The sequence below is a fragment of the Sander lucioperca genome, chromosome 4 (assembly GCF_008315115.2).
Source record: "Sander lucioperca isolate FBNREF2018 chromosome 4, SLUC_FBN_1.2, whole genome shotgun sequence".
Taxonomy (NCBI): domain Eukaryota; kingdom Metazoa; phylum Chordata; class Actinopteri; order Perciformes; family Percidae; genus Sander; species Sander lucioperca.
Window position 1 is genome coordinate 21,012,049 of NC_050176.1, and position 26,769 is coordinate 21,038,817.

The following is a 26,769-nucleotide window of genomic DNA, read 5'->3' on the forward strand; positions in this document are numbered from 1 at the left end:
TGTTGCAGCACATTGGCACACTGAATAATAATACAGTAAGTATGAAGAATAATAGTCATTGAGCTGATTGGTACTAATGCAGCACATCGGCACACTATATTAACTAGAAAATGCATTTCCTGCAGAAAATGCTTGTGAATGCTGAAAAGCTAAATTGCTAAAGTTAAACTGGATTGCTGGCCTAATTGCATAAGAAGTGATAAAAAGTCATAGTATACCATGTCGAAAAAAAAGTAATAAAAAGGTCAAAGTATAGTATGTTGAGAAAAAGTCATAGTACAGCATACCAAAAAGAGATAAAACAATCATGGTATAGCATGTAGAAAAAAAGTGATAAAAAAAAGTCAGTATAGTATGTCCAAAATTGTAATAGTATAGTATGTTGAAAAATGTGATAACAAAATCATAGTATAGTATGTTGAAATAAGCCATTAAAAAGTCATAGTATGGGATGTCAAAAAAAGTCATGGAAAGGGCCAGCCCGGACTGCATTGCCTACTTGCTGATGCTAGTTGGAGCAGTGCTAACAACTGAGCCACTGTGCAACTAAAAGTACTTATGTTGAAAACAGTCATAGCATAGTATGTTGAAAAAAGCCATTAAAATGTCGTAGTATTATGGTATGTTGAAAAAAGACAAACTATAGTATCTCGAAAAAAGTGATAAAAAGTCATAGTATAGTATGTCGAAAAAAGTATAGAATGTTAAAAAAAAATCATAAAATAGTAAATCAAAAAAGTCATAGTATGGTATTTTGAAAAAAGTCAAATAACAATAAATAAGGTATGCTCATGCTGAATGTGATGTTTTAAGTGGGTTTATATTATCTTTTATGATATTAACATTGTTTTCATAAATGTAGATTCCAGTAAACTTAAGTCCGATGTAAGAAGGCGCGGGAATTAATAAATTGGAGTCAGATTTGACAGGCCTTAGGGCCTTATTTTAGAAATAATTCCCATCACCAGTCACCTGCATGTCTCTGGACAGGGAAAAGGGACATTCTAGCTTTGAAAGGTATATTTATTTTAAATGTATTGCCTATCTTTTGCAAATGTTTTGGTGATGATTTCTTTTGTTTAGCATATTAACATATTTTTGTGTTGTTTTTTTTTAAGTTCTAAACAAAGACTGCTGAATGAGCCAACCACTTTCCCAGTTTTAGATTTTTAGTGTACTTTTAATGAAGCTACTGGACGGCCGTTTTGTTTTCCTTAGTTTATGGGGTTTCTGCTGTGTTAGAGGGGGGACTGAGTAGAGAAGGCATTCTGCATAAGGGTTTTATGTGTGGCTTAGGCTACCTTAATGTGCTATGAATAGGCAATTTGAGTGTGTAAAACAGTTTGAAGTGGCTTGTGTGCTGTGTTGGATTTATATATATTTTTTTGTATAGCAGTGTCTGGTCCCCGTTAATTCCGGGTCTGTGCGTTTGATATCACTTGGTTACAGTATGTCCGTGGAAAAAAGTCATCGTATTGTATGTTGAAAAGAAAACAGCCAGTCTGGATTGGGAATCAAACCTGTGTCAGAGTCTGCTGTGACTACTTGCTGGTTGGCTGTTGGAGCAGTGCTAACCACTGAGCCATTGTGCCATCAAAAATATGATGAACATTCATAACAACAACAGTCATAGCATAGTATGTCGAAAAAAAGCCAGTATGTTGGAAAAAAGTGATAAAAAAGTAATTGTATGCATGTTGAAAAAAGTCATAGTATAGTTTGTCGAAATGAGTCATAAAAACATCATAGTACGGTATGTCAAGCTAGGCCAGGCTGGGAATGGAACCTGGGTCAGAGTCTGCTGTGACTACTTGCTGGTTGCCTGTTGGAGCAATGCTAGCCACTGTGCCATCAAAGATATGATGTTGGTGTACAGTCATAGAATAGTATGTTAAAAAAAAATTCTAGTATAGTATATTGAAAGAGTCACAGTATGTCAAAAAGGGTCATAGAATAGTCTGCCCAAAAAAGTGATTAAAAAAATGTCATGGTATAGTATGTCGAGCAAAATGAATAAAAAAGTCATAGTATAGTATAACAAAAAAAGTGATGAAAAAGTCAAAGTATGTATGTCGAAAAAAGTTATAGTATAATAAGTCGAAAAAATTGATAACAAAGTCATAGTACAGTATGTTGAAAAAAACCATTAAAAAGTCATAGTATAGTATAACAAAAAAAGTGATGAAAAAGTCTTGGCATAAAATGTCGAAAAATGTGATAAAAAAGTCATAGTACAGTATGTTGAAAAAAGCCATTAAAAAGTCAAAGTATAGTATGTTGAAAAAAATCAAAGTAGGTTTGTCGAAAAGCGTCATAGTATTGTATATCAAAGAAACATCATGAATGCAGTCAGCCCGGTCTGGGAGACAAACCTGGGTTAGTGTCTGCTGTGACTACTTGCTGGTTGTCTGTTGGAGCAGTGCTAACCACTGAGCCACTGTGCCAGCAAAGGAACTTTATTGAAAACAGTCATAGAATTGTATGTCGAAAAAAGCCATTAAAGTCATAGTATTGTATGTCGAAAAAAAATGTCATGAAAAGGGCCATTCCGGATTGGGAATCGAACCTGGTTAAGAGTCTGCAGTGACTACTTGCTGATTGGCTGCTGATGCAGTGCTAACCACTGAGCCACTGTGCCATCAAAGGTATGATGTTGACACAGTCATAGAATAGTATGTCGAAAAAAGCCAATTTAAAAAAAGTCATAATATAGTATGTTGAAAAAAGTAATAACAAATTCATAGTATAGTATGTCGAAAAAAAAAAACATTAAAAGTCATAGAATAGTATCATTGTACCGATTACTGCTACTGCAGCAGATCGGCACTGAACTAATCATTTATGATAATAATCAAGAAAACATTTGCTGGTTCCTATGTTTCACATTACTTGAAATGGAATATCTTTGGGTTTTGGACTGCTGGCCCAACATAAAACGAGCAATTTCAAGATGTTACCTCTAGCTCTAGAATTGACTTTGGTTTTTCATGTGGGGATTTGGGGTTAGGAGGGTTAATATTTAAGTTCTCAACAAAATCTCACAATTTCTTACATCCATCCATCCATCTTCTTCCGCTTATCCGGTAACGGGTCGCGGGGGTAGCAGCTCCAGCAGGGGACCCCAAACTTCCCTTTCCCGAGCCACATTAACCAGCTCCGACTGGGGGATCCCGAGGCGTTCCCAGGCCAGGTTGGAGATATAATCCCTCCACCTAGTCCTGGGTCTTCCCCGAGGCCTCCTCCCAGCTGGACGTGCCTGGAAAACCTCCCTAGGGAGGCGCCCAGGGGGCATCCTTACCAGATGCCCGAACCACCTCAACTGGCTCCTTTCGACGCGAAGGAGCAGCGGCTCTACTCCGAGCTCCTCACGGATGACTGAGCTTCTCACCCTATCTCTAAGGGAGACGCCAGCCACCCTCCTGAGGAAACCCATTTCGGCCGCTTGTACCCTGGATCTCGTTCTTTCGGTCATGACCCAGCCTTCATGACCATAGGTGAGGGTAGGAACGAAAACTGACCGGTAGATTGAGAGCTTTGCCTTCTGGCTCAGCTCTCTTTTCGTCACAACGGTGCGATAAATTGAGTGTAATACCGCACCCGCTGCGCCGATTCTCCGACCAATCTCCCGCTCCATTGTTCCCTCACTCGCGAACAAGACTCCAAGGTACTTGAACTCCTTCACTTGGGGTAAAGACTCATTCCCTACCTGGAGAAGGCACTCCATCGGTTTCCTGCTGAGAACCATGGCCTCAGATTTAGAGGTGCTGATCCTCATCCCAGCCGCTTCACACTCGGCTGCGAACCGATCCAGTGAGTGCTGAAGGTCACAGGCCGACGATGCCATCAGGACCACATCATCTGCAAAAAGCAGCGATGAGATCCCCAGCTCACCAAACTGCAACCCCTCTCCACCCCGACTACGCCTCGATATCCTGTCCATAAATACTACAAACAGGATTGGTGACAAAGCGCAGCCCTGGCGGAGGCCAACTCTCACCTGAAACGAGTCCGACTTACTGGCGAGAACCCGGACACAGCTCTCGCTTTGGTCGTACAGAGATTGGATGGCCCTGAGAAGGGACCCCCTCACCCCGTACTTCCGCAGCACCTCCCACAGTGTCTCCCGGGGGACCCGGTCATACGCCTTCTCCAGATCCACAAAGCACATGTAGACCGGTTGGGCATACTCCCAGGCTCCCTCCAGGATCCTTGCGAGAGTAAAGATCTGGTCCATTGTTCCACGACCAGGACGGAATCCGCATTGTTCCTCTTCAACCTGAGGTTCGACTATCCACCGAACCCTCCTTTCCAGCACCTTGGAGTAGACTTTACCGGGGAGGCTGAGAAGTGTGATACCCCTGTAATTGGCACACACCCTCTGGTCCCCCTTTTTGAAAAGGGGAACCACCACCCCGGTCTGCCACTCCTTAGGCACCGTCCCCGACTTCCACGCAATGTTGAAGAGGCGTGTCAACCAAGACAACCCCTCCACACCCAGAGCTTTAAGCATTTCTGGACGGATCTCATCAATCCCTGGGGCTTTGCCACTGTGGAGTTGTTTAACTACCTCAGCAACTTCCACCAGGGAAATTGACGACAATCCCCCATCATCCTCCAGCTCTGCCTCTACCATAGAGGGCGTATTAGTCGGATTTAGGAGTTCCTCAAAGTGCTCCTTCCACCGCCCTATTACCTCCTCAGTTGAGGTCAGCAGCGTCCCATCCTTACTGTACACAGCTTGGATGGTTCCCCGCTTCCCCCTCCTGAGGTGGCGAACGGTTTTCCAGAAGCACCTTGGTGCCGACCGAAAGTCCTTCTCCATGTCTTCCCCGAACCTCTCCCACACCCGCTGCTTTGCCTCTTTCACGGCAGAGGCTGCAGCCCTTCGGGCCCTTCGGTACCTTGCAACTGCCTCCGGAGTCCCCTGGGATAACATATCCCAGAAAGACTCCTTCTTCAGTCGGACGGCTTCCCTGACCACCGGTGTCCACCACGGTGTTCGTGGGTTGCCGCCCCTTGAGGCACCTAAGACCCTAAGACCACAGCTCCCCGCCGCAGCTTCAGCAATGGAAACTTTGAACATTGTCCACTCGGGTTCAATGCCCCCAGCCTCCACAGGGATGCACGAAAAGCTCCGCCGGAGGTGTGAGTTGAAAGTCTGTCGGACAGGGGCCTCCTCCAGACGTTCCCAGTTCACCCGCACTACCCGTTTGGGTTTACCAGGTCTGTCCAGAGTCTTCCCCCACCCTCTGACCCAACTCACCACCAGATGGTGATCAGTTGACAGCTCTGCCCCTCTCTTCACCCGAGTGTCCAAAACATACGGCCTCAGATCAGATGAAACGATTATAAAATCGATCATTGACCTTTGGCCTAGGGTGCTCTGGTACCAAGTACACTTATGAGCATCCCTATGTTCGAACATGGTGTTCGTTATAGACAATCCATGACTAGCACAGAAGTCCAACAACAAACAACCACTCTGGTTTAGATCAGGGAGGCCGTTCCTCCCAATCACGCCTCTCCATGTGTCTCCATCATTGCCCACGTGCGCGTTGAAGTCCCCCAGCAGAACTATGGAGTCCCCTACTGGAGCCCCATACAGGACTCCATTCAGGGTCTCCAAGAAGGCCGAATACTCCGAGCTCTTGTTTGGTGCATACGCACAAACAACAGTCAGAGTTTTCCCCCCCACAACCCGCAGGCGTAGGGAGGCGACCCTCTCGTCCACCGGGGTAAACTCCAACGTAGCGGCGCTCAGCCGGGGACTTGTGAGTATCCCCACACCCGCCCGGCGCCTCACACCCTGGGCAACTCCGGAGAAGAAAAGAGTCCAACCGCTATCCAGGAGTATGGTTCCAGAACCGAGACTGTGCGTAGAGGTAAGCCCCACCAGATCCAACTGGTAGCGCTCCACCTCCCGCACAAGTTCCGGTTCCTTCCCCCACAGAGAGGTGACGTTCCACGTCCCCAGAGCCAGCGTCTGCTGCCCGGGTCTGGTCCGTCGAGGCCCCTGACCTTCACTGCCACCCATGTTACAACTCAATTTAATATCATCTTTAACATTTTGTAAAAAATATATATATATATATATATATATATTTTTTTTTTTATTTTAAGTTCAGACTTATTTCATGTTAAAATAGTAAATAGTTAATTTATATAGCGCCTTTCCATTAGCCTGATTCTACCAGACTCAGGTACATTTCATTTGTCCAGAGAGTCTGGCCTCTCTCCATTGACCAGTGTTAACTTCCTTGAAGGCGGGTACTCTGTTGAAGTTTAAAACTATTGGATCTGCCCAGAGCCACTCTGGATCTGCCATAACCAATCGCTAACGTTTGGTCGTGACGTATGCCATGCGCATGTGCAACAAGAGGGGAGACCGTCAAGGCTATTAGCATTAGCACTGCTAGCGATAGCTTTAGCCAACTACTTCACCACTAATGGAGCGAGCTGGAAAATCAAACTGTTCCCGAACCCCGTGGGGAGGAGGGCCACAACATCATGGCCACCAACAAAACTCAGCAAAGATTGTTCTTGCTCGGGCTTTAACTTCTGGATATTCGGCAGTGTTGCCACAGCGGACCGAATGGCTTCGCTCGCATCTTTCTAGTGCACGTCCTCAACGTCATCGTTCTCAGCCACTCCCTCTGTTCGCTGATTGGACCGGTAAATATTTGACCGGAGAAAACCTAAGAATATACCGTAAACCCAGACGGAGTACTGAAGGGAAATGAAAATTGAGCGGAAGTATGTAGCCAGGCTACCTTTCCATATCATACATCACAAAGTGCTTCACAATAAAAGACAAAAGCAAGACATGAAATAATACTGAAATAAAAAAGCTACCTTGCTACATAGATTGATGATTATATCCAAAGTGCTTCACTGTGTTGTTGGGACTGTCTGACTGAAGAAAAATCAGCTTCATTCTGCAGCCTTCGTGAACCTTTATCAGCAGCCGGCGAGCCTCCACGTGTCTGATTGGACGTCTTCAGCTCCTGCGTGAAGCGGCCATGACACACAAAATAAAGGCGTTATTTTCAGGGAGGGAACTAAATGAAAAGCTCACAATCCCAACTTCATCTGACACTGAAAGGAGAGCGAATGTTCAACAAGGTCACACCTAATTGGAAATGATTAAAACGCTGTTCGATGGGGGACATTTTTGTATTATTTCAATTTCTTTCTTTTTCCTCTAACAGGAACTCCTCCCAGGTCACCTTGGTAGTTTCGACTCCTTTTGGAAAATGCATGAAATGAAATATTCAGTTTGCCTCCGGCGAACCCCTTCCCCCATCTTTTTCTCTCTCTGTCACTCATCCCCCAACCTCCTTTCCAAACTTCTTTTCTCCTCCTAATTCCCTCCACTTTTCATCGTTTTTTTTTTTGTTTGCTATCATCCCAATCTCCTCTCCTTTTTCCCTTTTTCCTTGTTTCATCTCTAGTAGCTGTACTGTAGCCGCAGGCTGTGTGTGTGTGTGTGTGTGTGTGTATATATGTGTGTGTGTGTGTATGTGTGTGTGTGTGTGTGTTTCGGGCTGCTGGCTGCAGGAGGTTATACATGGATCCAATGAGCACCTGGAGACCACTAACGCATGATCATATCCATAAAAGCCCATCTGCTCTACGGCAAGAAGAAAGACCAGCATGAGAGGAGAGGATGAGGAAAGAGAGAGAGAGAGAGTGTGTGTGTGTGTGTGGATGGATGGATGGGGGAGGAAAAAGAGGAGAAGAGGGGAGTGAACAAAGAAAAAGAAGAGGGCATAGAAAGAGGAGATGGGATGATAGAGGAGGAGAAAGATGAACAAAGGAGAGAAGAACGAAAAAGTGAGTGTGTGGATGGACCAGAGGAGAAAAAGGGGGAGCGAACAGAGACGGAGAAGGGCACAGAAAGAGGAGAGAGGATGATCAAGGAGGAGAAGAAAACTGAGGAGGAAGAGAGGGAAAAAGAGGGAGTAAAGGGAGAAGAAGAAGAGAGGAGCTGTGTGAACAAAGAAGAAGAGGGTGATGAGGAGGAGAGATGAACAGAGAAAAGTGCAGAGAGGAGGATAAGGGAGAGAAGAAAAAAGGAGAGAAAATGGGATGTATAAAACAAAGCTTAGGGAAGAATAGAGAGAATAAATAAATGGGCAGGAAGAGAAGAAACAAAGGGGGGGTTGCATTAGAACAGCTATCGACAAAGGAAAGAAAACAAAAAGAAAAGGATAAATGACAGGGAAGTAACAGCAAGGAAGACGAGAAGATGAGAGAAGGAATGAAAAAGAAAAACAGAAGAATTTGGGAAAAAACAAAAAAGAAAGGTGTGAGAGAATAGAGGGAGGCGAGAAATTAAAGAACATTGCAAAAACCAAAGAAAATACATTCATCCTCCATATAGACTTCAATAAACAGCCCAGTTTCTCACAAGATCAACTCCAATGTCTCTTCTCGCATTTCTTTATCTGTGGTTGTCCATTTATTAAGGATGGATGTATGTCCCTAAACTTACGGTTGTACATTGTTATTCTCCACTTGTATATACTTTGTACATTCTTTTCACTCCTCCTGTAACTGTAGCACAGCTATGTCCCATTTTAGGATCAATGAAGTCCATCTATCTGTCTACTACTCTTAGGGCTCGGCCTTCAACGCTGCACTTTGATAACAAATAGCGAGATAGCATTTTTCTCCCGTGGACTAAAGGAAAGTGTGCTGCAGTGGTACAGGAGGGTAAGAAAGCAGGTAAGAGAGAAATTAACTCATTCAATTTTAGAGGTGAGATAGAAGAGGAGAGAGGATGGACTGATGTGAAAGACGAGTAGAGGGAAAAAGAGGAGAGAGGAGCAAAAGGGAAAGGAGAGCAGGAAGAAGGGAACGAAAAAACAATGGAGGAGAGAGAAAAACAAAAACAAGCAAAGAGAGAAGTGGGTAGGGAGAGGTGAGGGAAATGAAATGTTAAGTGTAAGAAGAGACGGGAGGATGATCAATAAGAGGAGAGTAAACCAGGAGAAAGGAGGGAAGCAGAGAGGAAGCAAAAGGAGAGGAAACAGGAGAGGAAGTGAGAGAGGAGGAAACGAGCAGAGAGAGGAGAGGAAAAAGGAGAGGAAGCAAGATGAGAGGAAACAGGAGAGGGAGCAAGAGAGGAAACAGAAGAGGAGAGAGGAAACAGGAGAGGAAGTTAGAGAGGAGGAAACAAGCAGAGACAGGAGAGGAGAGGAAAAAGGAGAGGAAGCAAGATGAGAGGAAAAATGAGTGAGGGAGGAGAGAAAAAAAATGGGGATGAAAAGGGAGAGGAGGCAAGAGGAGAGGAAACAGGAGAGATAACAGGGTGAAATCTCTCTGAATTAGTGTATAACACTGAAAGTTGGGCGTGTGTGTGTGTGTGTAGGAGACAGGTTGGGCCAAACCTACCACACTGCCTTTGTAATTCAAACAGGTTATAAAAAGAGAGGCCAGCCTCAACATGGAACAGTTTGGGACATTACCGGATCACAAAATGTTGGGAAACTCTTAACCCTTGTGTTGTCCTCGGGTCGAATTGGACCCGTTTTCAAAGTTTTTTTATATCAGAAAGATGGGTTTCTTTCAACAAAGTTGCCCTGCATGGAGAACAGGTGAAATATATGATTACTTTAATTGAATTTTGGGTGTTTTATTAAATTTTAAAGCATTTGACAAAAATGTTTAAATGGTTTTCACAACAGAGACTAAACTTTGACATAAAGCAGTCTGTGATATCCACTCAGCATCCTCTGATCTTTACTATTTTTTTTAAATTTAAAAATAGGTATAATGTCATAAAAATTAGGTTATTGACCATGAATCAAAAAAAACTTTGAAAAAAGTGACAAAAACATTGGGAAAAAGAGCCAAAAAAGTTCATTTTCAATTTTGACGAAAGTTAATGGTCGACGGGAAGACAACACAAAGGTTAAGTGACATTTGGATTTTCTTGGATGTATATATATATATATATATATATATGAGACAATATACTGTGACACGAGGTGACAATTAGTTTAGTTTTATTCTGTTTCACTATCTTTATTATGATTATTATTGCCACCACTCATCACATCCCCAACTGGTGCCGTCAGACACCGCCTACCAAGAGTCTGGGTCTGTCCGAGGTTTCTTCCTAACAAAAAAAAAGGGAGTTTTTCCTCGCCACTGTCGCAATAGCTACTGCTAATGCTTGCTCTTGAGGCAACCACTGTAATAGTTGGGGCTTCGTAAACTACAGAGTGTGGTCTAGACCTACTCTATCTGTAAAGTGTCTCGAGATAACTCTTGTTATGATTTGATACTATAAATAAAATTTAATTTTACTAGATAGACTTACAGTCTTCCTCAGTAGTGGAGGTCTTCCAGATGTGGACGTTAACCCTTGTGTTGTCTTCCTGTCGACCATACAACTTGTTGTTTTTCTGGATAAAAATAAAAAATCCCAAAACATTTTTACGTTTTGATCATCTTTTTAGACACTTTTGTCACTTTATGTTCCAAGTTTTTGTTGTTACTTTGATTTTTTTTGCCGCATTCTTTTGGACATTTTTGACACATTTTTCAACGTATGTCACTTACCTTGCCATTTTTTTAAGCTTTTTGTTGACGTTTTTGTAACATTTTCCAAGTTTTTTTGTAACTTTTTCAGATTTTTTGTCTATTTTTTCAACGTTCTTTTATATAAAAAAAAATTAAAATGCTATAAAATTGAATAAAACACCCACATTCAATGACAGTAGTGAATTGATCGTTTATTTGACTTGTGAAGAGCGTTGTAGGGAACCATCCACGTTCTTTCTTTTTTTTGACAATTTGTTTGCAAGAAACCCAAATTTCTGATATAGAAACTTTTTGAAAATGGGTCAAATTAGACCTGAGGACCACAGGAGGGTTACGTTTGTTTCCAACACCAGGACTGTTCTGCTTCCTGACAGTGACAATAAAATAGATATCCTCTGCATTGCCAGACTGAGTCACACTTTCACTTTTATTTCAGCATGCAGACAATTGTTTTACTAACTAAAATATAAGATAAGATAGACTTTATTAACCCCACACTGGGGAAATTCCTGTACTACAGCAGCTCAAAATAAAAGAAAATTACACACATCAGAATAACACATGTACACATTAAGTAGATATAGGAGAAAAAATATACATACCTTCCTTCAGTTGCTTAATAAAAGCAGGCTTTCCACACAAACAAACGTACATGTGTCATTAGTATGAGGAAAGAAATGAGATTTTAACTGTGTCGGGCTCGGGTCGGGCTCGGACATCAATATCTTAATGCCTGTTGGGCTCGGGCCGGGTTCGGTTACTGCTCTGTCGGATGCGGGCTGGGCTCGGACAGAAAAATGCGGCCCGATCCGCACTCTAATGTTTACATGTACAAAACATACCTGGGATACTAAAGTGCATGTAAATGCATTTATTGCTTTTTCTCAGTATAGACGGACTGAGATATTTTCAATCATACGGCTCATTTTAGGAACTTATAGTGTATATTTATACAGTATGAAGACATCTATACGTAGCTGCCATCACCCACTGACTTTGCCCTCTAAACCAGCAGCTATGTAAAAAAAATAAAAAAGTATAAGTGTGTGTATGTGCAATAGAATCTCATTTGTATTGGTAACCATCTGTAAATCTTTCTGTTTGTCAGTACAAACTCTGCAAACAATGAACAGCCACTTTATTAGTGTGAGAGATACTGTATATGTTTTTCTACTTTTGCTTTAATGAACCAATCCCCCCCCCTGAGATTAAACACATTTCCTCTTTTCTTCAACATACATTTCTTTTTCAATAGAAAAACAGTCGCTGAATTAATCATTAATATATTTGCAGACCCTGGCAGATGATGTTCTTATTTTTGCCAAATTGGCTGTATTGTTTATATTTCTCCAGTTTGGAGACAAACACCTCAGTGATTCTGAGCATGATCAATCATCTCTGTTCATGCAGCTGACAATCAGCCCGCCGCCGCTGCCGTGTATGTTTTTAGTCCTTTGTGTGCAGCGGATTGTCAGTGTGAGAAGATGTGGACGCTTTATTGGAATTGGGGGGTTGGGAAGGTGCTGCTGCTATGATTTTATTTCCCTTTAAAGACAGAGGAGAGGGGGAAGGGGTAAAGATGGCAATGTAAAAGGGTTGGGGGGGGGGGCTGGATGGGCTGCAGAGGTGGAGGTGGGGTGGTGGAGAGATGCAGCAGCTTTCACTGGAGAGGGAAGGGTGTGTGTTTCTGTGTGTTGGGTGGGGGGGGGGGCTCTGTTAAAGCCGAAGGGGGTATATATTATGGTTTATGGTTACAAGGGGACGCATAAATCAGTGTTTCATTAAACAGCTTCAGTCTCTGGCGCTGCCCCCCCCGCCCCCCAAAAGGGACATCCCTCTTTCTCTTTTCTCTCCCTCCATCCTTCCTCACTCCTCCATCTTTCTCTGCTCTCACCATCTCCTACTGCCATCTCAAAACTGGCCTCCAAGTCGTCCTCCATCTCTCCATCCCCGTCTCCTTTCCCACCCCCGCTGTCTCTCTTTCTCTCTGCCAACCGTCCTCCCTCTCTCTTCTCCGTCCGTCTCCGTGAGCTGCCGTCGCCCATCGACTTCAGCCCGGACGCTAGACAGCCGCGACACAACCAGGTCAAAGGTCAGAGCAACGACAACATGAAAACCAGAGCCAGTGTCAAGGTTGAAGAAAGAAAAAAAAAGAGAGAATAACAATGGAGGAGGAACAGCTCTTTATTTAAATAAATAGGAGAAAAGAAGAAGCACTAATCGTTGTCCGCTTTCAGGTGAGACAACATGAACCGAAACACTATCTGATTTTTTTTCTTCTTTTTTTTTTGTAAAAGGTTGGTCTGGAAACATTTTTTTTGGCAACTGAAAACAAAGATTTCTCTACAGTCTACAGATGATACAGTGACGACATCCTCTTCAACATATAAAAATACTATGACAAAATCAAATGCATTATAAGCTTATAATATATATTACAATCTGTTAGGCTGTTACTGTGTAGATGTATTGCAGTTATAATAATAATAATATTAATATTAATAAAAGCTACATTAGTTTGAATCTGATTTATGCCACAACTCAACGTCTTTTTATGGAACATTTTAACTCAAAGGCTAAAAAAGAACAAATAAAAACATGTTAAAACGTAATATAACGCACATTTATTTTAGTTTCACATATAAATAACATGTCATCATATATAAAAGCTTCATTCTCTGTGTGGCATTTCTACGATGCGTTCACTGGCTCTTCTGACAAATCGGAAAGGAAGCGTTTAATCCGAGCAAACACAGCATTGTCGCATAATGAAGCTAATTATCAGGGACAACGTCTTACAGTGACAAACACACACACACACACAACGCTGTACTTCTATACTTGTGAGGACCCTAATTCACAGAATGTTTAACCCCTAACCATCACAGCTACATGGCTAATCCCAAACCTTTTCGTGGGGCTGTATTATTTGAAATATATTGTTTTAATACAATAGTTGTGTTTTTTATGTTGATACCCGTGTCGATGCCTTACATTGAGAAATATAAAAATGAGAAATCAGTAAATAAAACTAAAATAAACGACATTATGAATCTGGCGAGTCATTCAATGCCAACTCTTGCTATTTTACAGCCTTCAAAAACATGGTGCTTGACCCATTTTGGTCGGTACCATAACAGTATTTAGGTTTCAAAATATGCAATAACTCAAACTTACTCATGAGCTCAACTCTGAAAATGTTTAACTAGAGCTGCAAAGATGAATCGATTAGTGGTCAGCTATTAAATGAATTGCCAAATACCTTTTTTTAACTATTAATCTGGTTTGAGTCATTTTCAAGAAAGAAATTCAAAAGTCCCCTATTCTAGCTTCATAAATGTGAATGTTTTCTAGTTTCTTCTCTCCTCTGTGACAGTAAACTGAATATATTTGAGTTGTGGACAAAACAAGACATTTGAGGACGTCATCTTGGACTTTTGGGAAACACTGATCCACATTTTTCACCATTTTATAGACCAAACAACTAATCTATTAATCGACAAAAAGTCAAAAGATTAATCGACTACGAAAATAATCGTTAGTTGCAGCCCTGGTTGAAACCCTAAAACAGAGCTCGATTAGATTTGCTAGATTCTCATTCTCAAGGTCTAGAAGAAAACTGGTCCTCACAAGGATAGAAGTACAAAACATATACACCCCCCCCCCCACACACACACACACACACACACACACACACACTCCCAGCCCCCCCTGCCAGTCTAAACTGGGAGAAAGGGCATGTTGTGAGCAGCGATGGGAACGTGTCATGACCCCTCTGCTGTCCCCTGTGAACCCTGTGACGTCCAGGCTGTGTTGTTGTTGGTGGGCTGAGCTTTTTTAATTGGGATTATGATTTGAACTCAATGAACCCTGGGTTTATTAAGTAGATTTCTACTGTGAGAAAAGGGTTCATTGTGTATCGTAATAGAAAATTGACGGTAAAGCCACGACCTTCATCAAATTATTGCCTAAATTTATAAAAAGTTTTTTTAATTTTTCAATCTGGACCCTATTTTTTATGTTTTAGTGTCTAAGTGACTGATGGGAACAACTTTTTTTTAATTGTTCCAGTATTAAGCAAGACAAGCTGCAATGTAACGTCAATGGGCTATTGTGCACTTTCAATTTTCATCCACTAAGAGTGCTGCCACTGACAGTCTCAGCTTATTATTCAAAGTGTCATTATGTGTGTCATTATGGAAAAGATCCCTACAGAGATAGACCTTTTCGTTTAAGAGTAAAATTATTTTTCTTTGACATGAAACAGCCCCGGAATTGCTATCGCCAACACGCACCTCCATGTAAATAAACATTTTATCAACGTAAAACACACTTCATTCAAAGTCGACAGAAACAAAATAAAAACATTTTAAAAGCCATCTTGGTTTGTCTTTTCCCTGTTCCAACAATCACCACTCTGGTTTGGCTGATATTAACCATGAATTAACTCATTTACATGTGGAAATGTGCTGGCTCTTTACACGCTAAAAGTAGTGTTTATTTAAATGGAGTCTGGTGAGTTTGGTGATGGCAATGTTGGAGCTGTTTCTGGTTAAACAGAAAGGATCTTACTCTTTAACAAAAAGGTCTATCTCTGTAGGAATCCTTTCCATAATGTCAGACACTATAATATTATATATTGTATATATAATATTAATATGAGCCTGTCAGTGGCAAAAACAGCACTTTTAGTGGACAAAAGAAAGGTCATATTTCTGCACTTTTGCACCACACTGCTATTATCTATAACTTCCAGTTGCTTTTCTGTGTGAATGTGTCGTAAGAGGAAGGTTTAGACAGAAGACTGTTGAAGCTGGATGTTTGAAAACACTGATTTTTGTTTTGTTTTGTTTCTTACATATTTTCTTGACAGGTTCAAGGTTTCACCTTCCTGGTTATTGTAAGATCAGCACATAATGTCCTTTTGAATCTGTATACCTTCGACTGTCACTGCTGAACTGTTTCAAACACTTGGTGCTTAAACCCTCAGCAGTGAAGTAGAAATATGGAGAACCTCATTGAGAAACAACAGTCATATCTGCAGGAAACAATTTACTTCAAAGGTCCTATGACATGCTGCTTTTTGGATGTTTTTATATAGGCCTTTGTGTCTCCTAATACTGTATCTGAAGTCTCTTTCCCGAAATTCAGCCTTGGTGCAGAATTACAGCCACTAGAGCCAGTCCCACAATGAGCTTTCCTCAGGATGTGCCATTTCTGTGTCGGTAGCTTTAAATACTATTGAAGAGGAGAGAGGGGGGGGAAAGGTGGAGGGTGGGGGTGTGGCCTTGACTAGCTTGTGGCAATAGCTCTATTTCCTCATGGGCGGGCCAAATTCTCTGGGCAGCTGTGGGCGGCGGGCAAAGCAGAGAAAGGGGAGGTAACCTTTCCCCTTATGACGACATAAAGGGAAGATTTCATTTTCTCAAAGGCAGAGCAGGATACCCAGGGCTCGGTTTACACCTATCACCATTTCTAGCCACTGGGGGACCATAGGCAGGCTGGGGGAACTCATATTAATGTTAAAAAACCTCATAAAGTGACATTTTCATGCCATTGGACCTTTAAAATGTTGTTTTATTTCACAAACAGTTCCTTTCTTCATCAAACTGACTGCTATAGAAATACCTGCACATGACGTCTGACAGGTGAAATCTTTACAGGTCTCAGAAAAACTAAGTAATATTTAAACATGTCATTTTTGACTGAGAAACCTTTTTATTCCATTAACTAGAGCCGGGTTAAATTAGTACCTTTATTTCTTTCTATAAGCTCGGCGTCGCAGCTGTGAGGGAACGACGAGCAGCACTTAACATCAGAAACACATCGAGAAGGCATACAGAGGCTGTTCGACACACAAGGATTAAAAATGAGCTGGAGTTAGGTAGTTAGCGCGCAGGTTCTCCTGCAGCAGGTAAGGTGGAGGAAGATGACGATGAGGTTGACTTGTTGATTTCATGTTTCGAGACGGAAGAACTGTCTTATGTTACAAAACTGCGTCTGTGCGCGAAAAAACACACAAAACAAACACCAAAATGTCCGTTTATCAGTGATAGAATCCCTACAGTGTGTGTACCTCTTTAGTTTGGTGTGTGTGTGTGTGTGTATGTGTGTGTGTGTGTGTGTGTGTGTGTGTGTGTGTGTGTGTATGTGTGCACCGTTACATTAACAGTACTACACACACTCTTTGCAGCCACATTCCACGGGCTTCTCCACGTCCTGCGTAAACGAGGTCCCGTCGTCGCATTCGAAGGCGAGCCGTCGGCGCCGGACCCTCAGAGGAGCGCAGCAGGAAGCGGCGGTGGCGCCCGGCTCGGTTCCCGCCTGGCACCGACCGCGACATTCAACCCAGGAGAAAGGCTTGGACGTCTGGCAGAGGACGGTCCCATGCTGCAGGCGGTGGAAATCTCTCACCGGCTCACCTCGACACGGGGACTCTGTGGACGGGGACACACAGGGAGGATGAAGTGAGAGCATTTTCCTACTGACCACGAAGGCTTTCGAATCACACAAACAACTTCTGATTAATTTGCTGAAGAAAACAGAATAGCAACCCGTCTGGTTAGTCTGGTTCCCAAGACAATATCCAGGATTTAAAAAAACTAAACTTAATTGGAACTACGTTTTACCAACAAAAAAAACTTTCTTAAAAAGGTGCAGTAGGTAAGCGTTATAAAACTAACTTTCTGTCATATAGTAGTTCATGTAGTTCCAGTAGAACTACATGAAGCAGGTCATTTAAAAAACAATCCAGCTCCTCTGGCACCACCTACAGCCTGTAGTGTGATTTGCAAAAATCCACAGCTCCCTGTTCAGATGCACCGATCAGGGCCGGGGAGGGGGTGTCTAACTGCGTGTCAATCACTGCTCATGCACACGCATTCATTCTCCCTTGTGGGGGGAGGGGCTTAGGAGACTGTTTTGGGCTTTCGCAGAAAGGGGGGAGGGGCTGAGAAGTTGTTGATGTTCACATTTTTGGGCTAAGTCCTGGATCTTCACAGTCCTACCTACAGCACCTTTAAAAAATGATGTTGACAGTGCTTATTGAGAATGATAAAGACTAAGTGGGAAAACAGCCTGGTTGAAACCAGACCCTTCTCAGTTGTAACAGAGTGGGTCTGGGCAAGCTTCATTCGCAGCTCATTTCCAAAGGTCACCAACGGACGCCGCTCAAATGCCTCTGGGCGTAATTGGATAGTCCTTCAACCAATCAGACCAACGATCCGGGTGATTAGCATCAACGGCTTGCTGCGCTTTGGTGGCCGTCATGTTGAATGCAAACAAAAAGCTGCTCGCCATCGCTGCGCTATCGTCATCGTGTAAAGCTTGCCTCAACGGTTGTGATTGGTGCCTCGATTTGGAAAAATTGGAAATGGGCTTGAATGGGCTCTTGGCCAGACTGACTTGCAGAGCAAATCTTAAATTTTCTGGAAGTTCCCAGGCTAGGGAAAACATTTTTTTCCACACGTTTTTTTAACTGACTTTTAGAAGAACAAAGTATCTTAAAAGATCTATAGATGAATTTAAGAGGGCTTAAAACACTTAGTTGGTTGGTCAGCAGAAAATTAAGCAGTTATAATATATACACATTGTAAAGCATTTTGGATAAAAGTGCTTTATAAAATGGAGCCTTTTACCATTTATAATTTTGACAACTTCTTACTTGTTTTAGTCTATCGAGTATCAGATTAGATTATTGTTAAAGATGGCAGAGACCTAGAAAATCGTTTAAGAGATTGTTTCAAACATGTTTGGTGTGAATGTGATGTAAAATACACATCTAATGCATGAATGTGAATATGTTTAGTGATCGTCTGGATGGAACTAATGCTGGGATCAGACTATATGATGGCCCGATAATGGCCTGATCTGACAAGCATTTAGTTTAGGGAATAAAAATGAGAGGTAAGTACAATACATGTTTTAATCTGTGTTGCGTGTATTAGTGGAAGACGGGCATGTCTTTCTGATTTCCTTTGTGCTTCATGCAGTTTGTAAAAGACTGTAAGCTATGATTGGATGGGGTTTAACTTGTAGTGTAACGTGTTTAAAGCTCCATGATTACCTTAAAATGACATAGTGACCATTTCGAAAAAAAAACCATTTATGTCTAATAGCTGTTAGTCCGCGTTTGAGATTTCAAGTTGTTCCCACCCTGAACCTTGGTCCTTCCTCACCTATATCACAGCTCTCTCCGGTGTATCCCTGCTCACAGACGCAGTGCTCCCCGTCCTCCGTCTCCTGACACTGGCCATGCAAACACTGCAGACCCTGGCACAAACCCGCCGGCTCCTCCTGCAGGTTACACAACGCACCGCGGTATCCCTCCGCACAGTCGCAGCGGTACGTCCGTGCGTCCAACGCCACACACTCACCCTTCACACACCTGGATTAACGGACGCAGTGAGGAAGAGGGAAAGAGCCTCAACATGAAGGACGAATCCACAGAAACCCAACATTTAAGAGAACACATATTTGTCTTATTAACACTTTCAAATTAGAGCCCGACTGATATATCGGCGGGCTGATATTAGGCATTTTCCAAACTATCGGTATTGGCATTTATAATGGCCGATAAATGAATATTTAAAAAGATAAAATAAAAACGGACGAAACACCCTTCAACCATATTATGAGTGTTGGCGTTGCATGGTTTGTCGACCAGAGGGTGCTCTACACCCTCTCTGTTGGCAATACTCATTGATTATTTTTTTTTTATTATGTTTTTGTTCAAAGGACTTTAAGTTTCATATCTTAAGTTTGTAGTTTCATACATTTTATTTATCAGAACTTTAATATATGTTGATGTTCCTCTGTTCTGTTGTGACAATAAAACTGCATTATCATATTATTTTAGTGAGGACTCATAAATAACTACCAATAACTAATGTTAGGGAAATCTGTTTATGTTTTGTTACTCGTTTCTGGATTTAAAAAAAAATATATATATATCGACCGATATATCGGAATATCGGATTTTAAATCACCAAATATTTGTATCGATAAGGGCCTTAAAAATCCTTCATCGGTCGGGCTCCATTTCAAATGAATGTAATGAGAAATGACGTTTGGAAAATGCCAGAACGAACTTTACTCACTTGCTGCCTTCACACGGGTTGACACTGGTTGCTGTGGTGACAACATCTGCTCCAATGAGGCTTCCTGTTACTGGCTGGTCACAGTGTTGTCCCGTCCAACCTGGCTGGCAGTGACACTGGGGACCCTGTGAAAAAACAACATGTTTACTACTTTATCTACTTCATCCATCATCTGTGAAAAGAAAAAATCATAATAAATATTTGTACCTAAATAACATGTGGGCAGAAATTACATTAAAGTGCTCATATTATGCTCATTTTCAGGTTCATAATTGTATTTCGAGATTGTACCAGAATAGGGTTACATGGTTTAAATTTTCAAAAAACATATTTTTGTTGTACTGCACATTGCTGCAGCTCCTCTTTTCACCCTGTGTGTTGAGCTCTCTGTTTTAGCTACAGAGTGAGACATCTCACTTCTGTTCCATCTTTGTTGGAAGTCGCACATGCTCAGTAGCTAGGTAAGGACTACTAGCTAGTCAGTTCGCAGAGTATGAAGGAGTGCCACGCTAGCAGCTAGGCGAGCATTATAACGTGTGTTCCAAAGTGACCACGTTTGTCTCTGAAGTAAAGGCTGGACTACAATAGAGCTGTTTGGAGCAGTTTGTGAACAGTGTTTTCTGTTGGAGATGGTAAGTCCCTTTGGGGTGGACTTTGGGCTTTTTCACTTTGTAAACCTATAACGTGCACAAAAAAGATATATAACACAATAAAGGAAAGGGGAAACGCCAAAAAGCATAATATGAGCACTTTAAACATCAATAACATAATTAACCTGGTGTTGTTCGGTTTAACATATCAAGAGAATGGAGCACTCCTTGAAAAATGTAAATGCCATACTTGTTTGCTGCAACATGCTGTATGAAGTAAAGTAACATTCAAGTGTTCTTCACCTCAGGGAAATGCCTGAGACGTTATAAATCATGAAAGAGAGCTTGACTAGTGAAAAATTCAAGTAAACATAAACAGGACATTAATAAAAGTGCATGTTGGTGTTGAGGGAAAGAACAAAATTCTATCACAGTGTTTTTTCTTCTAAAATTTCTTCTAATTTATGCACGATTAGTCTTTGATTAAACTTTTCAAGATTCAAGATTTTTTATTTGTCATTTGTGCAGGTACAGTCCAGGCACATAGGAATTGTACAAGCTCTTCGAGTAAAGTAAAAAAGTAAAAAGAGTTAAGGGCAAAGAAAAGCACACCGACTAAAATAGAAAAAAAGATTATACAAGGTAAATAAATTAAAATAGAATAAGACAAAAAAAAACCTAGATACTGTTCAAAAGAGTGCAATGAATACTGTAACTAGAGGACACAACTATGGGGGATATTGCATTTGTCACAAACTCTTAAGTTGTTGCTGTGTGTGTGTATTGCTTCTCACTGTTCACATATGGGCTGTTGTATGTTGGCCGTCTGTCTCCTACCTGAGCGGCGTTGGGCTGGCAGATGCCGTGCAGACAGTAGAGTTTGCGGCAGGGCTGACAGCCGGGCACCACCCCAGGCTTCATGTGGCTGCGGGTGAAGTCCTGCAGCTCGTGGTTGATGTAGAGGTTCCTGATGCAGCCGTGGAAACTGGATGTGTTGAGAGTCTGAGAGGAGAGACCCAGAGAGGCGTCCATCACCGCCTCAGGCATACCTGGAGAGACGGACGGTTAGTGACACATATCAGCCAGCCATAAAAGCCATTGTCTAACTAAAAGCCAGCTTGAATAGCAAAGTCTTCAACTACTTTTTAAAAGAATCAACAAAATTTGAACTACGTAAAGAGAGGGGCAGTACATTCCACAGCCTGGGTGCCACTGCCTGGAATGATTGAACCCCGCTGGTTTTAAAATGAGCGCCGGGGAATCGCTAACAACATCTGACCTGATGACGCTGTTATCGGGTCAGATATATAAGAAGGAGCTTGTCCGTGCAAGGCTCTAAAAGTAAGGACCAGGATTTTAAAATGAATTCTAAAATGAACTGGTAACGTTAAGGTGTGTTTCCTCTCCACTCTTACCTCCTACGTACAGAGGCGCGTCCCCCGTCTGCGGCTGGCTCCGGCCCTGACTGTCCAGAGTCGTCGGCTCTCCTCCGTCCACAGACAGGTTCACCATCCGATTAAAGGTCACCAGCTCGACCGTGTGAAATTGCCCGTCGTTCACCGTCTCAGTGCTGTGCGTAGAGAGCGTAACACACGCATGCTGTATTTCGTAATAAATTTACAACGTAGGAACAAAGAATGACAAAGAGGGAGCAGATACGTATTATGACTGTGTGGTTGGTGAGAGCTGTGAAATGTAACCATACAGTCGAAAGTATGTACCGCCACGTAAACACAACTAGGGCTGCAACTAAGCATTATTTTCATTGTTGATTAATCTGTGGATTATTTTTCCAGTTATGATGGAGTCCTTAAATGTCTTGTTTTGTCCACAACTCACAAATATTCAGTGTAGTGTCGAAAAAGAGAGAAGAAACTAGAGAATTTTTACTTTTTTTCTTAACAAATTACTGAAACCAATTAATCGGTAATCAAAAAAGTTGCTTAAAACTTAAACTTAAACTTAAAACAACTTGTACTGCTGTGTCAGTCTTTCTACTGTTTTCACACCACTTCTCTGTTCTCTTCATCTTTTCTCTTCTCAGATGACTTGCCATGCTCTCAATCTCCTCTTCTCTGCAGGTGCTTATCACACAAATAGCCTTTGACTCTGCGTGTGTGCATGCATGCGTGTGTGTGTGTGTGTGTGTGTGTGTTAGGCTGCCAGTTGGCCGAGCCTTCTCCTCCTTCACAGTGAACCATCCAAACATTTAAGCACTCGACACATGATCAAGTGGACACTCCGGTTCAAGTGTCCTCTGGCTGCATCTGTGATTGAACAAGAATACCCACACTGCCCGTGCCGTCTGTCCACATTCCTAAACACTGCAGGACTCTCTCCGAGCAACACTAACGCACTTAACACGCTCTGAGAGGCGTTGCTGGGCTACAGTGAGCTGAGAGGCCACTGAGGGCCTGACTGGAGTCCAGTAGATCGCTCGGCTCAGCCAACACTCAGCTTTCAGAAATCCGATGATGAGAACACACTAATCAACCTGCAGCTGCTGGCTGGAGTCACAGGGTTAAGTGTGATGTTAAACATGTTGAGCTGGTCAGGATCAGCAGATAAAACGCTGTATAACTCAGCTCTGACTACTTATCTCCTACTTAGTTTGAAACCGATTTTGTTACGAACCACGCCTTCTCGTCTGGTGTGTGTTAACTACCTGCCTGTATACAATAAAACAGAGATCAACAGGGGGTCCAGGACCCCCTGGGGGGTCTTCAGAGTTAGTGTAGGGGGGGCTGCCAAATTATGTTAAAAATAGATTTATTGTTTTTAAGTTTCTTTTTTTTTAAAGTTTTAAAATATACATTAATATGAATCGAACATTTTAATAGCAAAGATAAATTGGCCTATTTGTGAAAAAAAAAAAAAAAGATTTAAAGATAAGCTTACTATAGGTAAGGTAGCCATTGTGATAGCTGTACAGTTAAGCTTAAGGAGTCACCGAGCTGGGGCGACCTCTAGCTCACCCAGTAAGAGCGTGCGCCCCATGTAGGCTGAGTCCTTTGCAGTGGCCCGGGTTCGAATCCGACCTACGGCCCTTTGCTGCGTGTCATCCCCCATCTCTCTCCCACCTTTCCTGTCTATCCACTGTCACTATCAAATAAAGGGAAATGCCCCAAAAAATGATCTTAAAAAAAAGGAGTCACCGAGCCTTCCAAATGTATGTTTAACGTTAAAACATGATGTATGAATAATATACATTTATTTTCATCCATCCGGCCCATTTTTATATGCAACTCAATTGTATACAATATCTGCAGTAGGGGGTCACTACTGCAGTAGGCGGTCTCTCTTTCAGCTTAGAGGTCCCTGGCCTAACAAAAGAAGACCCCTGCAGTAGAATATCTATATGATTTTATTCTGAGCATTAACACGGCAGATTAATATGTCAATAACGCTAAAAAGATTGAAAGTTTTACATGGTAGTTTTGGTTGATTGTCCTAACTTTGTTTTTGGAAGCATATTCTGAGCTGTACTTGTTGTGCGTGTGTGTGTGTGTGTGTGTGTGTGTATGAGCGTGTGTGTGTGTGTATCTACCTGTAGATAGTGGTGGCAGGCTGGTTCCCAGGATCATATGTAACCCTGACATGACCCTGATGGAGCTCCACAGCGATTGGCTCGTCGTCTCCGTTATAGAGCAAGATACCGTTTTCCTCTGCTGTTGACACCTGAAACACACACACACACACACACACACACACACACACACACAAAGACACACATATTATGTGTGTGTGTGAGAGTCTGCTAGTGCTGATATTGAATGTCAGTCACGCTCAGTGTGACGTCTCTGGAGGGGTGTCCTCACTCACCTGCAGTGTGATGTTGGCTTGAGGCCAGTTCTTGACGTCTTGGAGCTGAACGTAAGAATCCCTGTTGACAAAGTTGACACTGACCAGCTTCTCACAGCTCGGACCTTCAAAGCCGGGCAGACACTGACAGGCCGCAGTCCCCGTCTTCTCCACACAGGGGGCGCCGTTCTGACACGGAGTCGGCTGGCAGAGTGACGCGGGAGGAAGGGCCACCTCACAAAACTCACCACTGGGGGGGGGGAGGGAAAGAAGAAGTCCGAGAGGATATCAGAAAGTACTTCACATGTTTCCTTATCTTTCTTTATTGTTTAAAATCTGTACCATGCATCACTCGGTCAATCTGATTGGGTCATTCTTTTATGTGGAAGGTAACATGAGGCTGTAACTACAAATTACTTTTAACTAGTGGTGGAAACATGCATATGCCAACATCCTTTTCAGGTGTGTGCAAACTTTGTTAATATATATATAAAAATAAGAATCAGTCATGAATGTGGATCAGGTGTTGGACTTAGATGACAAAAGTCAAAACAAACTGATGATTTCTTATAGTTTTGTGTAACTTTAAATGATTTGCTCAGTAAATTGCATGTAAACGCGTGATTTGGGAAAAATGTGATTTGAAATCAAGTTTAATGTACACTTAACACATGGCAACTATTTTGCAGTATTTCCAGAGTTCTTCAGTTTCCGGGGTGATGCATCTACAGTGCCGCCTGTGTCACCAGTATTCCCAGTTTTCCTAGTGTTCCTGGTACCTGTATCCCTGTAAACAGACGCAGCTGTAGCCGTCCAGATGGTCGACACACTGAGCTCCGTTCAGACAGCGATGGTCCACACATTCATTGTAATCTATACTGCAGTCTGGCCCCACCCAGCCTGGAATACACACGCACCTGCAGCGTGCGCGCACACGCGCACACACACACACACACACACACACACACACACACACACACACACACACACACACACACACACACAATACATGACACATGGTGTAGGATTTTGGGGCGTCAACACAGACCTCAGCATAATTCACATATGGGTTTGTCTGTGCACGTATATATATTTAATCTCATCAGGGATCTGAAACTTTGCTGAGTCTGGCAGTGAAAAAGTGTGTCTCTGTGTGTGTGTGTGTGTGTGTGTGTGTGTGTGTGTGTGGTCACCTGGGGCCAGTAGGAGTGCTGATGCAGGTGGACTGATGCTGACAGGGGTTTCTACCTTGAGAACACGCATACTCCTCTTCCTCACAAAAAAGACCTGAGAACAAGAGCAGAGAAAGAGAGGATTCACGTAAACGTTTGTACTAGACCAAATCATTTATCCTCTAAACAGAATGGATTAGGGCCGCACAACATACGGTTTTATTTTATCGCCATTGCAATATCAACTTGTGCAATAAACACATTGAGAAAGGCTGCAACATATCGTGATAGACAGAGAGTTTTTGTGTTAGTTGAAAGAAAACATCAGTAGAAGACTGCACTTTAAAATGTAACTGTCATTCTTCTTTTAGTGGTGCCTTTTATATTTAATTCAATGTTCAATTTGTTCAATAAAAGAATGTTGGAAATGATTTCCTTTCATTTGTTTGAAATTCAACAAGCAATTTGTTGCATTGTAGCTATATATATATATATATACTGAAAACAGCAGAAATGCAGAACTGAGTACACTTTAATATCTGTTTATTTATGGCAAGTAATATTCAACAACATTATTGCATATCGCATATTTTCTTCATATCGTGCAGCCCTAGAATGGATCAACTCTGTTTTTTTCTAATTATATATTTATTAGGGCTGTCAAACGATAAAAAATTTTTTAATCGCGATTAATCGCTGAATTTCTATAGTTAATCGCGATTAATCGCATATTTTATTTTATATTTTATCATTTCAGAACAGTTTTTAAATACATATTAACAACTGAAAGCAATTTTTACCAGTGCATCTTGATTGGGAATCAAATGAATGCAAAGAAAGTTACTTTATGAACTTGATTTTAAGATTTGTAATTATTTATTTACTGTAAACAAAAGAAAAATGTGTGAATCTGTCATTATTGCACAATTCCTCCAAGTACCTAACTAAAAAACAAAAAATCCCTATCCTTACCAGAGTCAATCTAGTGTTTAGTAACTCCTAAATAATGTTGATTACTCACTGACGTCCAGTGATCACCGGTTAATGAGACAGAGTTTGCAGCACCTTGCAGCAGTTCCAGTTGGGCTGCTTTCTCCGTATCATACAGGCTGTGTATGGTGAAACTACTGTCCCTCTCGACGGCAACAGACAGGTCAGAACATGCCAACCGTAGTACGTCTTTAAGACCCGAGTCCTCTACGATGCTGACAGGTCTGCAGTTAATTGCCACCCGTTTCGCAAGAGCTGTAGTAATTTTTTGGGATTTGGTTTCATCCACAGGTCAACAAGTAGCACTCTCCAAAATACTGCTTTGCCTGAGTGGGTAGCATGCTAGCGGGTAGCATCACGTTAATAACTGTACTACTATGCTTAGCTCCGTAGGTGGTAGCTCAAGCTTGACGTGCTTCGGTGATATTTTAATTTGGCTTTACACAATGTGCATATGGCTTTCGACTTGTCTACGAGCCGTCCGGGAGTTTTGGAAAATAAAAAGCTCCATTCAGGATTTCATTGCTGCTGTCTTTCTCCATCATGCCTGCAGCCTGCAGCAGCAGG

The 26,769-nt window shown here is 42.1% G+C and overlaps 1 protein-coding gene and 2 long non-coding RNA genes across 3 annotated transcripts in view; 1 reads left to right on the forward strand and 2 right to left on the reverse strand.

Annotated features, from left to right (window-relative positions):
* Positions 1-12,717: 12,717 nt before the first annotated feature.
* Positions 12,718-13,959, reverse strand: LOC116049887. The gene is made up of 2 exons (XR_004104927.2): positions 13,758-13,959; positions 12,718-13,717 (listed from the first exon to the last, which is right to left on the reverse strand). It is a non-coding gene; the product is annotated as an uncharacterized LOC116049887 (long non-coding RNA).
* Positions 13,960-15,397: 1,438 nt separating this feature from the next.
* LOC116049886 (slit homolog 1 protein-like) overlaps positions 15,398-26,769 on the reverse strand; it is a 79,878-nt gene continuing 68,506 nt past the window's right edge. The window contains exons 30-39 of the mRNA XM_031299932.2: positions 25,234-25,327; positions 24,820-24,957; positions 24,062-24,290; positions 23,787-23,917; positions 21,655-21,809; positions 21,077-21,288; positions 19,650-19,774; positions 18,729-18,937; positions 16,114-16,988; positions 15,398-15,606 (exon numbers count right to left, since the gene is read on the reverse strand). Of these exons, the coding sequence (XP_031155792.1) occupies positions 16,726-16,988; positions 18,729-18,937; positions 19,650-19,774; positions 21,077-21,288; positions 21,655-21,809; positions 23,787-23,917; positions 24,062-24,290; positions 24,820-24,957; positions 25,234-25,327 (1,556 nt within the window). The 3' untranslated portion in view covers positions 15,398-15,606; positions 16,114-16,725. The remainder of the gene's footprint in view (positions 15,607-16,113; positions 16,989-18,728; positions 18,938-19,649; positions 19,775-21,076; positions 21,289-21,654; positions 21,810-23,786; positions 23,918-24,061; positions 24,291-24,819; positions 24,958-25,233; positions 25,328-26,769) is intronic.
* LOC118494867 lies at positions 17,025-19,131 on the forward strand. The gene is made up of 2 exons (XR_004897074.1): positions 17,025-17,112; positions 18,767-19,131. It is a non-coding gene; the product is annotated as an uncharacterized LOC118494867 (long non-coding RNA).